This window comes from Haemorhous mexicanus, chromosome 6, assembly GCF_027477595.1.
Source record: "Haemorhous mexicanus isolate bHaeMex1 chromosome 6, bHaeMex1.pri, whole genome shotgun sequence".
NCBI lineage: Eukaryota > Metazoa > Chordata > Aves > Passeriformes > Fringillidae > Haemorhous > Haemorhous mexicanus.
Window position 1 is genome coordinate 2,886,944 of NC_082346.1, and position 13,945 is coordinate 2,900,888.

The following is a 13,945-nucleotide window of genomic DNA, read 5'->3' on the forward strand; positions in this document are numbered from 1 at the left end:
CCTTATTTTATAGAGCAAGAAAAACACCAGCTGTGAAAACTCAGTGGATTGCCAGCAGACTTCTACTCTGAGAGCCATATGCAGGACTGGGTTTATTCTTTTTCAGTTCAAATGGCTTGAGAAAAGTCCTGCACACTGAACAGTTATTTATGCACAGAATGTGATGAGTCAAAGGATTAAATGTTAGAGGTGAGCTTTATTAAGCTCTCTCATCTTCAAAACTGTAACAGAAGCCCCACTTTATGATGAAAGGTTTTTTTGTTCCACTATGTTTTGCAACAGAAGTAAACTTTTTTTCTCACTAAAGCACGCTGATAGTTCTGTCTTTGCATTTGGAAATAAACTATTAATCTAAAAAGGTTAATTTTTCCTGATTTGTGCAATAATGGGGGAAAAAAATCATCTTCTGTGCGTTGTATTTTTTTTCTAAGTGACTTTCAGAAAAGAAACATTTTCTGACAAAACCTAAACTAATGTACCTTCAGAACAGATATTTTCAATATATTTCCATATCTGTCCTTCTGTAAAGGATTTCCTGACTACATGTGGAAAAGAAACTGAAAGCAATAAAGACCTCTGTATGTGTCTGGAATGCACTTGCAAATTACAAGGAAATTAAATATGGTTTTATTTTTACAGTAGCTAGCAACAAAGTCCTGAGATTTCAGGCACACCAGGCAGACATTCTGCCAGGCCCCCATGCTGCATATTTGGATCCATGCTCAGTGGAAAATGAACACTCAGTTTTCTCCCTAAGCTTTCATTTGTCTTTGTTTCATCTTCCCAAAATCTGCCAAGCCCAGTAAAATTAACATAGCTCTTCCTTAGAGCAGAAAGTGGGCAGATTTTCTGAATTTGGCTAGCATTTCAGAGCTTATGTGACATCTTTTAGAAATGAGCAATAATTTGTTAACAACAGATTAAATAACACTTTGGGAGCACAGAAGGGAAAGAGTGACTGAGTCATGTTCCTCCTGAAAGTCATGTGTGCTTCTAGAGCATTCCATCAAGTTCAAAAATTGCATAAATTTTCACAAATGTTGAGGAGTTTCATTCATCACTCTTTAAGCTGATGTAACAGCACTAAGGTGAGGGTCAGGTCATTCAAGAATCATCCTAGAGAGCATACTTAGGTACAGAGGGAAAGAACACAATATAATCATAAAATGAGAATATTCATCTTGCAGGTCCTCTTTAGTGAATGGATCTTTTCTTGTGTGACACCTGCTACCACAGGCCACTCTCTGGTGACACTGGCTGAGCCCATGCTGTGTGTGTAACATGCCAAGACACCTTGTGCTATGCCAATGCACTCCTTCCCTGAGATGCTTCACGGGGGTGTAAAGGATGGCCAAGGTTAACTCTGATTTTCTTGTCAGTGAGAAGAAGCATGCATTTATCCTGTGCTATCTATCCCAGATAAATCAGATTTTTGCAGTACTCACAATGGATCAGATCTCAACAGCACCAAGGTAAAAAGCACTTTTGTACCAACTTCACTTTGCAGGTAGAAAGGGGCTGTAAATGCTTCAAGCAAAGAAGGTAATAAGGAATGGGGAGCTGAAATGTGGCAGAGAAATGTTGTTCTTTTCCCCTTCACTGTGAAATATATAGCAGAAATTCTTTTCAGAAGAGATGGCCCTTTGCCTGTTATCTAAAAAGGGAGCATCAGCATGCTAGCTAGCAACAACCCTGGCTTCCAGCTGCTGAGGCTTGATTTTCCTTTTTCATCTCTGAACTTCAGAGTCCCCACGTGCTGATCCTTTCCTGTCTCTTGGTTCGTAGTGCTGTGCTATTATTTGCAAAGTAGTCACAGACTGCAGTGTTCTCCAACTCTGAAGAAGCACATGAGAGTGTAAGCATTTGCAGGTCTGCTGCACACATCACACACCACATCTGGAACAACCAGCATCACACAGACCCAAACAGATTCCCCACACTGGTCCTGGTTCTGCCACAAGCTGCTGCCCACATGGCACTAACACACATGCAACTTCCCGTGCTCAGTGCAGCTGTCTGTCTCTCCTGTCCTGAGAAGCCAGAGCTGCAGGTGTGCACACAGCTGGAATGCTGGAGTCCTTGGCTAGGCTAGCTCACCTGCATGAGTGCCAGGATTTATCCATGCCCATGTGACCAAGTGTGAGAGTCTGTCCTAAATATCCTTCAATATGTCTCACAACTGTCATTGGGGGACCACTGAAGAAAACACCCACCCTGTCTAAAATCTCTGGATTTGTAGGAGAAAGTTACACAAAGGCCCTGAGCCTGAGAGCATGGCTAAGTTATTACTTTCACAGGTGTGTTTTCTGCATGCTACACTGAGCCCAATGAGAAGAAGAAGGGGGCACTGTGCCCTTTTTGCAACAATAGCCTTGGAAGCTGTCCCACCTCTTGGCCTGGCTGGACTTCTCCTGAGTTTTGGGTGGTCCCCCACAGAAGACCCCTCTTGCTCGTTTGCAACCACCGTGACAGACAAGCTGAGATGACAGAAGCCTCTCCACCAGAGAAAAAACCCAGACATTAAATCCCCATGTGAAAAGGTCTCTCACACACTCCCCAAAGACTGGGACTGGAGCCCCCAGCCCCGGGAGGTGTGCAGGGGGTGGCGAGCTGACCAAAGCAAGATGGATGTTGCAGATGCGAGCAGTGGACCACAAAAACAATGGCCCTCGCCCACTGAGACATGGACTGTGTGTACCCTTTTCCAAACACCATTCTTTTTACAAAAGAGTCAGTTTTGAAATAATCCCCCTTCCCCCCATTGAAAAGTGTGTAATTGGAGCCCAGATGGACTGCATCTCTGAGATCTCCCCAACGGAACAGGCTCGACTGGACTGGACCTAAGGACTTCATCTCTGCATTTGGTAGCTACATTCCCCTCTTTCTCTATCTCCTTCTCTCCCTTAATCCCTCTATCACATTTTGCTGTGGTCATTCAATAAAGGTGCAATTGTTTTGATTATCATTGCAAACCCCCTTGTACCGTGTCGGTTTTTTTGCACCATGAGATCACAAACCATCATGAAACCTGTGACACCAGGGGACACTGCTTCAACACTTGTGCCCAAGCACCCACAGCTACAGGTACACCTCAGACCACGTGATTAATAGAAAGGTTTCTACACATCTCTTTCCAAAGGACCAGTGCTGTAATTATGTCTTATATGCAAACCAAGCAGCCAAATGTCAGAAAATCAGAAAAAGCCCAACTTTTCTGGTTTTAAGTAAAATATATTGCTTTTATATAACACAGAGAATCTCCACTTATCTCCTTCATTCATCACAAGCTTCATTGACTCGTTTGCCTTCAGAAACAGTCTTCCCCCAATACATCTGTCATTTCAAAAGTGGAATGCATATAGTGACTGGTTATCTTATCTTGACATTACAAGCTTCTAAATACTTGAAAAGCAGTTGTTGAGAATGAATAGTGAAAGCCTCTCAGGTTTAAATTATTTATTTGGCAAATTTGTTGATGCCAATTCTTTGATAAAAGTTAGAATCTTTTTAATTATTTTTTCCACTGTACTGCTAATGTGACTATGAAAAGTTAAAAAAGAGAGAAATGCTTATCAAAAAGCAGAGCAGACTCAAACACAATACTTCAGAGATCTTACAAAATGAAAATGATGCCAAACTCCAGCAGGATAAAACTGTGAGTAAGAGCAAGCAGAAATAACATTAAAATCATATGTAAGGTAAAACAATAATATACATCAAAATTCACATGCACAAGTACTTCAAGTACCCTGGAAGAGATGGGAAATCTGGAAAGCTCCAGGTTAATGATTTGGAGCACTCTAAACTGCGGTGCCACTTACCAGCACATATCACAAGTTTGAAATAATTTAACCTTCCCTCTCAAAGGAAATAGTAATCTTACATGTGCAGAGTTGAAAGGCTTAGCAAAAACAGACAAATTCAGAGCTACAGCTGAGCATGAGCTCTTCTTCCTTGCTGCCACAGGTGTTTTGTATGTTTAGTATTTGTTGCTCAGGTGTTTTGAGTATTTAATCCTTACACACAGAAATTCAAAACAGTAAAAGAAAATCCATACTATTTCAACCTCCTGCTAAACTGTACCTTCAGACATGTGCCTTGGCTCTCATTTGTTTAAATCACAGCTTCACCATTCATTTGAGACTATTGTACAGCCAGCTATGAAATGATCTATTTAGCAGATTAAACACGTAGATGAGAGGAATGAGGTTAGAGAGGCATAAAAGGAAATTCTGCAGAAAGCAGAGGTAGGAGGAGTGGAAGGAAGCTCTCCACAGGGTTGAAAGAAGTCACCTCTTGGCTAATCAATTTGTCAGTCTGTAGCTCCCTTGCTCAAGGCCTCTCTCCTGTGTTACCTCCAGAGAAGTACACTCCTTCTAGCAAATATATAATTCCATAAAATGCAGAAAGCAACCCTCTCCTCTATCCCACAGCACAAGCAGCTGTTTGCTCTGTTGCCTCATGTTTCACCCACACACACAGAAGTAAGGGATTTAATTTGCCCTTCCAAAAATTTATGCAACATAGACCCAGGTAGGTTGCAATTCCTGCTCATTTCTTTAGAAAAGCTCTTTTTTCCACCATCACTACCACTAACGTACGGCCAATATCTCCAAAATCGCTTGGGTCAAGATGTTTAAATTTTTTACAGAGAAGAAAAAAGGGACAGTCTGTGCCCAGGTAACTAGAAATACTAAGCACTGTAATTATTTAAAACAGCAAAGAAGAACCCAGCTATGTATCATAGCTGATAAACAGCTCTGATGTCTGAGAAGTTCTTGCAGTACATAAAAAGCAGTTGTTCAGTTTTTTGTACCAAAAAACTTTCTCTCTATACACAATATAGCTGCTGCCTACCTCTAAGAACACATGTGGGAACCATTTTTCCAGTCACTGAAAGGACCATTCCAATTCACATTTGTAGAGAAACTACTAAATACCCTAAGACTTAAAGCTGCACTTTACTGAACATATTTATAAAATGCTATTTCAAGCCATCCTGTTTACTTGTATACACTAAAAAGCCCTTTTATGAATGAAGGATCATTTAAGCACAATCCCCACACAGCTTTTTTTATTCTTTCATCCTTAGTCCTCAATATTTCAATTCTTATGCTATATTTTAACAGCTTGTCAAAAGTGCCATCCCCTTCCATCACCAGTACTATTGCAAAAACAACCAAGGGAAATATTTTTTACAGAGCAGCCCAAAAACTTCCTACGATGGTCAAAAAATAAAATATTGCAGCCTGACATACAAGAGCATTAAAAAAACCCAACCCACAATGCAAAGGCAGGAAGGAACGTGGTACACATTGAATCATCCATTTATTTTTTAAGTACATCACAGCTCTGAATAACAAGCTCTAGAAAACACTGAGAAACAAAAAGGAGAGTAATACTCTGCTGCATTCATTGCTGTGGTGGCATAACACATGAACAGAACTACCTCAGCTGCAATGTTCTCAGAAATAGGTCTCTTATGTGCCATAGGAAAACCATTTCAGTAAAGTACCTGTCCCACAGAAGTGCTTCAGGAAGGACTGCAGGTCATCATTTTTATATCCCAGCCACAGCACTCCTTCACACTTACCATTCTCACAATTGCCTGCACAATTCCCACCTCCTAAATTAATGCATCTTATGGAGACACTGTTCTCAAAAAAGCATTTTAGAAGGTAGGTGCTATTGTCTGAAAAACAGTGGTTTGAAATTTGTCCTGACAGCATGACTGTGGTGCAGAAAGACACAACTGCAACAGTGCAATACACCTCCAGGCAGGGGGGCCCAGCACCACCTGCAACCTTCAACCCCTATTCATGAGTACAAAAAGGGTCCCTGTGATATTCACCATCAAACTGAACTTGGCAATGAAGTGCATTCACCTACCATTTATTTTACATTATGTTCTTGAATAAGTTGTTCAGGGAATGGGTCTTTGAATATTTCATTTACCTTCACAATATGCAGGATCCCCTTGGACAGAGAGATAACCATTCTTGCATTCACAAGTGGCTTTTGTGTTCCAGTTTTTGCACTCTGAGTTTTCACCACACCTGTGCCCCTCTGCACAGAAGTTATGGCCTAAAATAGAAGGAACACACAACAGGCTTTTAAAACATGCTTAGTTCAGATATTCAGGTATTTACATTGACTGTAGATGTTCAGGTATTTACATTGACTGTAGATGTTCAGGTATTTACATGGACTGTATCACTCAAAAAACTCAAGCATTTCACATTCCAAATTCTCTCTATAAATGTATTGGTGTACCCAGGCTTTTTGGATTCCTCCATCAATTCATTCTCAGAAAAACCATTTTCTTTGAAAAGATATTAGTATGACTGGTTTTATTCAGGAAAAAAGACAACTCCAAAGCAGGAAGCAATGACAATTCATTACTGTTCTACTGAACCCACGTAGCATTAAGCCTCTGATTGTCAGGAAGTGCAATGCTAATATAAATTACATCAAAAGGACAATGAAGTGTAATATAAGAAAAAAAGCCCCCAAAATTCTCTTATTATGCATAGCCACGTGTGCTTTTAGTAGACCAAAATGAGACACTGCACAAAATTGTAGTGGTAGTCAAAGCAACCTCATACACTGCCTTATAATTCTGTCATCAAAAACCAGCTCAATTGTTTCTCCAGTTTATAATTATTCCATGCATCATGTTCTATCAAGGGGAATTTTTATTAATTTCTCCTTTTTCCTTCACACAAGTTCTCAGTAATTTCTTTGTGAACAATTTCTCTTATTCCTTACAGTCATTTCTAGAAATAGGATGAACTTCCCCACCTTCTTCTGTAAAGGTACAAGTGGCTGAAATTCTTTCTGATTTTTAGTATTTCTCAGAGACATGCTAACATCTTTCTCTGCTTAGGTCTAAAGTGAAAGTAATTGTAACTTCATCTCTAAAGGCACTCCGCTGCAAGTTAAGAAATAATTTACAGAATTTGACAACAGGATTTTTTTTTTCCTCCCTCCACTGGGATGTTTTATGGATTTTCTCTATTAATATCCAAGAGTCCATTTCTATTTGTTTGAGATCTATAAGCAGTCTCTTAGGTAAATCCTATTTTGTATCCATTTTCTGTCCTGGAAGGAGGAAAAGCAGAAACCCACACATAGCATCATCTATTGGTATTCCAGCTTGTGCTCATCTGAATACCAGAACAGTTTCTGCCAGTTCTTTCTGGTCATAAAGGAGCAAACTAAAAGTTCTCCTTCATTGATCACAAACTTCCTAACACCCCTAAAAACAACCAAAAAAACACAGCCCAGACTTTAATATCTAAATGCCAGATTTAGGTCTCTATTCATGTCCCTTGCTTTGATATCATATTTTAATATATTTTTAGTTGTCTATCCCTTGCTTTGACATCATATTTTAATGTATTTTTACACACACACTTTGTTTGTCTACTAATTTAACACTCAGGTCGTGCCAGCTTACTGCACTCCAGATTTATGTGTCTGATCATCTAATGTTGAGTTCTGAGGTAATTTTTTTAAATGTTAACACTTGTTAGCACTGTCAACATCCAATTCTACACTTAAAGTTCAAATTCATTTTATTAACAACCAAGGTATCTTCCTTGTGCTCAGCTGGCTCCTTCTTTCATTGTAATCCAGCTTGAGAAAAAGAACCAATTCCCTAAATGAAAACTTCAGTTATCCCTTCTAGTCTTTACTCATTTCACAGTCTGGTAAAAGCAACTCAAGTATTCCAGATCCAGCTTTGTGAAGCCCAGGTACATTTTAGACTGGTAAAACAGGGTGCTTCAGCCATTTATGCAATCACAGCATTTGACTTCTCATTTTTGCCTTTCTAACTATAATTGAAACTGAACACTGGAACCCATCTCCTCAGACTTCCCCATTCAGCATCTGATTTATGCTCCCCTCCAGGATTGCTATTCTACTGGCATTCCAGATAACATCCAAGAGACAATAAGTTTTATAATATTTTTTTTGATTTCCCCTAAGTCTATGACATCCTAGTCTGTTTCCTGCTTCTTTAGAACAATAATTCTCCTCTGAGCTCATATGCAGTATGAGCTTGATTTGATTATTATTGGGTCAGAACCTCTGTAACATAGCAGGGAATTGAGCTAGGCAGTTTGAAAATATCACATGGGTTGTTACTCTGTCTCAGGGTATTTAGTTTATGTTTAGTTCAATTTCCCTCTCATCCAAACCTGTAAAAAAACTTCCATCTTTAGCAGTATGCTTTAGTTACAAGAGAGCTGGAATGCAGCATCATGCAACTTTCTGCAACAAAATTCTGTTTCCAGGCTCTTTTTATCCCAGTGAGTCAACATTTTACCTTATGATCAGCTGATGGCAAATGTAAGACAAGTTGGTGGATTAGAGTTAACTCTAATCACAAGTCCCAGGTCCCAGATCCACCACTCTAACAGCACTTTGTCCCAAGCACAAGCCAGTGATTATTTTTCACATCACAGCCCTGTGAATTCTTTATTGTTTATTTGCCACCTCTGAAACCTATCTGTAGATATGATGGCTACCTTACCTATCCATTTTTTGCCACGAGAGCTGTCACCTGCTTTTAAAAAAATCTCTGGAAAAATCTGCATTGATTTTGTTTCCTTTATCAACTCAAATATTAACAGCCTCCATCCAGAATCAGGTTTTCAAGCCTGAAGGCTATTAAAAGAGCATTACATTAAAAAATCTAAAGAATTATTTTAACACCTATTTTATATTTAAATAATAGTTTTAATGATTTTAATAATTCATTTCAATGTTTATTTTTTAAAATTAAGTTTTAAAAGTAACTCCAGTTCTGTAACTTGAGAAAATAAAGACTCTAAAAGACATTCCCTTTTTCTCCTGTCATTAGGAATACACAACCATAGAACATCCACTGTGCCTCTAGACTGCCTTGGCATTTATTATTACAAAAAGACCTGTGAAACACTGCTTCCTATCTGTTAAAACTGCTGCCTAGAAGTGACTCCACTTTCCATTAGTATTTCAGCAAACTTCTTCAATACCCCTGTAAGTGGATAGTGGAAGCCTTTCCTGCTAAGAGCACACATGGTGCTACAACATTTTATGTCACCAAGCTTTTACAAAACAACTGTAATTTAAGGTTAACCAGCAGGAAAAAAATGTACTTGAGAGAACAGAAGAGCAAGGGTTCATTGTGCCTCTGTCAGAAAAAGTACACCATTGCTTGGATCAGAGGTTTTCCCAGAGATATTTCTTTTTTTTCCTCCCCCCCCAGCAAAAATGCAGAATTAGCACTTCAAGAGAGCCAAAAGATGCGTGTCAAGGAATTTGGATATCTTGGATTTCTTAGATATTGGTCCAAGTTCTCCCCAGCACAAGATTTTTATTAATTCTTTGGTGTGAAAGGGCTGACAGGATTCCTTAAAAATACCTAGAGAGATGGCAAACCCACCCACTGATCCTGCAGTGGGATCCCTGAATCTCACATGGGTGGGAGATAGCAGAGGGCACACATCTCCACTGCCCAGCCAAAGTAACAATTCATTCAGAATATTCAGCAAAGGCTTATCTGAGATAGTCAGCTCCTCTCTAAATATAAGAATGGCTTAAAATAGAATCATCACAGCAAGCAGGCAATTGGAGAGGATCTAACAAAACCACAGAAAATCTTAAACAGTTTTGATAATCTTAACGAATTTCAGGCTGGCAGAGATGACAAGGCAAGTATGAATTAAAATTACAGATGAATGCATTCAGAACAGATGCCAGAAACCATCTTCCCTGCACACACACACAAAGTCATAAATGTGCACAACTGCCCTTCAAAGTCATTCAAAACACAATTAGATACTACCAGGGGAATGAAATATTGAAGAGTGTGTTTAGAGTTTTGATAGGTCTGATGACCTCTGTTCATTCCCCAGACATTTCTGATAACATTGCTCTCTTCCTTCATCAAAGCTGCTGAAATGTTTGCTCCATCTTTTTCTTGAGAAATACAAGTTTCTTTCTACTCCTTCATTCTGAATATAGAATGACCATGAATAAATGTACTAAGACAATTAGGAAAAGAACCAGACACATGCTAGCAGCCATAAAAACCATCACTTCTGCAGCATCAGGAACTGCACAACTGGGTAGGCCTTATTGGCCTCAAGTCAGATATCTCAAATTAAAAATTTATTCCATTTTGGGACACCTGAACATTGCTGTCATTTTTTCCAAGCAGCATCTTCCAAGTTATGGTTACCAGAACCTGCTTGTGCAGAGCAGCACACTAAGCTGTTTCGTGCTGGCATCCAGTTTTTCACACACTTGGTAATTTGGCTTAATTATTGATTGGAAAATGCAAGAACTCATTCAAGACTTCAGCTGCAATCAAAACATTCTAGACCCACATCTCTTCCTACTTTTTTTATGGTCAACACTGATGTGCCTCTCCTTGTTTCTGAGGGTTTCCTTCTAACTTCTGTACAATTTTCTATATTTCTTACAATAGCCTGAGCTGTTCACATCAAAATCTGTAAAACCCCTGTTCTCTTGCTCTTCAAGATATCCTCCATTTCACTGTCTTATATTGAGAAATCTCTAAATGTGAAAACAAAAATTGATATAATGCTTCTGTTAAAGCATCAGCAATGTTCAGAACTCCAAGGTAGTTTCAATCTCAAAATCTTTTCTACTGTTAGGATTTAACCCCACAGTCACAATATAAAGATGTAAGGTAAATCTGAGGGAGAAGTCATGGAAGAGTGTTAAAATTTGCATTACCAATTATGTCTTTCCATGATCTGGATCAGGTTTTAGTGAGCCATGTGCAAAGCAGCACTTTGAACAGCAGCTTTGACACCTTCAGAGACTGTGGACAGAACTCAGTTGCCTGACATAAAACAGCAACTCCACACATTCTTTCAAGCTGCTCTAGGAATGCAGAGCTTATTAGACAGTGCTTATCTGTGGACCATAGAATAATGGTAACTACACAGGCTAACAAGCTTAAAAAGATTTCTTCTTTTTCAGATAGAAAGCTCCTCTAAAACCTAAGTAATGCTACAACTATGTTTAAAAATAAACTAATTCATATTTATCAACTGCCATTAAATCTTAATAAATCTAAAACCTTGAAATAAGTCCTACCTCACAGCAATAAACAGGAAAAATTCCATTTCTGAAGAGTCAAATCTCAGTTTCACAGCCAGGCGTGAAGAGATGAGAAACGTGCACAACTGAGGAGCCTTCTCAGCCTCCAACTGAAAAACTAAAAACTTTCCCAAAGCAGCACAAAGAAGGGTGGCAGAAGCCCCAATTTCAGAATTTAATGCTGCTCCCTGCTGTAAAATCTAGGCTTCACCTCGTCAATAAGATTCTCCCTTTGCCCCTAACAAGTGTCAGCAGGCAATCTAAATCCATCAGTCCCACCATACTGCAGAACAGCAAATAATTATTTTCTCTAGAAAAAAAACCCCACTCTCACTACTTCATTATTTCATCACACTCCTTCTTTTAAGAAGAGCACATCTGAAGTTGCTAAGGCTGTTAAGGCTATTTTTACGTATTTAAAATTGCCAGCATAACAACATAAAAATTCTCTCATGAAGTTTTATTTGAATCACTCATGCAAAAGAGAAAAAAAATCCACTCTTTCAAAATTATACACTGTCTTTGGCAAGGAGAAAAACAGCTAAAGGGAACAATAAAACACTTTCATGACACTGTTTTTTATATTAGTTTTGTCCCTGGGCTATAAAAAATGTAGCTGGCATGCTATAAGAAAAATGAGTGATTCTCAAAAGTAGCAAAAAATTTATTTTGTGACACGATTCTTTGTGAAACTTGAAAATTAACTAAATTTTCTGTAAGCCTAAAAGACAGTTTAATAACACCACATTGTCCTGCTGGAAAGTATAAAGTGGCCACATAGTTTAAGCAGACATTTCTATTAAAGCATGGAGATGAAAGGAAAAACTGGATATACTCTCCATAACAACCAAGGATAGATCCCATATACAGATGTGACGAGGTCCATTTATGCATTCAGTACATGAAATCACAAAAATAAACTGTCATTTTAAAGCAGAGCTCTTCCATACTACTCTCAACCTTGCTGTACACCTCACACAACCACTTCCCTGAAATCTAGAAATTGCCTCTTAGCAATATATCATTACCTTCGGCTGTACTATAAACTCATGGGGCAAGCCTGAAGAAGAGCAGGCATTATTTGCTGTCTTTATTTTCCCTACCATTTACAAGCAATAATGACTATCTAGGAAGCCCACAGCTCTGCACATAACAGTATTCAACTCTTTTCTTTGCTGACTCACAATTTCCATCTCCATAAACACCACAGATTTATGTTTTACCCTGCAGAACCTATGGCACTCAGCTGTTATTGTGGGATGTACTTCAGTCAGCGTCATGAAGATTTTGTATTTCTGTGGTTTTCTTTCCTTCTGCTGATCCCCTCTTGTTTATCCTTTCATGAAATGGAAACTCCTTTGCTGCAGCTAGAAAAGCACAAGATGCAACCCTTTCACCCTTGCCCAATTCAGCAAATATATTCTATAATTCTACAGAATGTGAAATTCAGTAGAAGTCTTCTGTTTCCAAAACTATAAACACTAAAAACACACAAATTGCTAGAAAGCCCAAAACCTAGCAGTCACTAACATGCACTGATAAACTTAAAACAGAAATAATGTTCTTATTTAACATTGCTAGTAATGCTTGCTAAATATTGTGTTGAATAACTTATGGCTTAGCCAAGGACTAATGCAACAAATTACCTGCATCATCATTCATACAATGTGGAATTTGCATATGATGTGCAAATGATCTGTGTGGCCTTCCAACAAATAATTCTGCTTACTCAGGACAGCAGTTATTACAATATGTCTTCTTTGCTACTTTGGCTGAGACAAAAAGAAGCTGAATAAAGTCTCTGAAAGAAGTCAGTCTTGCAAACAAGAGAAGCAATCCATCCTTTCCCAGTAAAGGATATGTTGGCACAGGACTGGATCAGTTACTGTGGCCTGCTTGTCATATCAGAGAACACCTTTTTGCTGGATAAAACCCAGACCAAATATAGAATTCCTAATAAATATCCATTTTTAACAACAGCACATGATAAAATTATATACTACCACCTTTGGGTTGATGCAACTGAAGCAAAGTGTCAAGCTGCATATATTCTAATTCAAGATATAAAAAGCAACTTACGAGTGCTAAATTGAATTTATGCCTTTGTAAAGTTGACAAAATTAATCACATCTTTAGGCATCATTTTCAAAAGAATTTTAAAAAGCCACGATGAAATACAAAAAGAGGAGGTACTGTTTCAGTAGTCAGATAAAGCAGAACTGAAGTGAAAGTTTAATATGTCAAACTGAATGCATCATGTACCAGAATTCCTGGGAAGGGAAAATACAATTTCTTCCCTTGCTTCTAGAGACCAACTCATAAATATACATATTCATCTTATATTATAAATAATGAAGCCAGTTTGGGAATGAATATCTAAAAAGAGGACCTATCAGTAACAATAATATGGAAGTGAATAATTATGGAACTTTATCTTCCATCAACTTTGAAGCTTTCATATTTCTAATCCTTTTAAGTAATGAATGCATTCTTTTTCAGTACTGCACTACATCAAACTGGGCCATCTGTTAAGAAGTATCATTAAGACATCGAGCCCTCTGAGGGACAGAGAAGCATCATTTACTGCTTGTTTAAATAGTTGCAGATGTTTCTAGAAACTACTGAAAAAAATTAATGTGTATATTCTCAGACCATGACCCAACAGGGAGTCTCAAACATGCTGCTCCCTGCAACCACATGCATGTGGTTTTGAGTTCAAGGCCTCAGTAAATATTTAACCATGCATATTTACTCATTTATACTTACTGGCAGAGGGAGAGGTTCAGAGCCCCTTCATTGCCATCTGCAATGGCACTGGAAGAAT

At 38.5% G+C, this 13,945-nt stretch overlaps 1 protein-coding gene across 2 annotated transcripts in view; it reads right to left on the reverse strand.

The window, feature by feature from the left end:
- The window catches only part of NELL1 (neural EGFL like 1), a 300,065-nt gene that overhangs the window by 203,336 nt on the left and 82,784 nt on the right, over positions 1-13,945 (reverse strand). For both annotated transcript variants that reach the window (XM_059848303.1, XM_059848302.1), the window contains exon 12: positions 5,956-6,084. In XM_059848303.1, the coding sequence (XP_059704286.1) occupies positions 5,956-6,084 (129 nt within the window). The remainder of the gene's footprint in view (positions 1-5,955; positions 6,085-13,945) is intronic.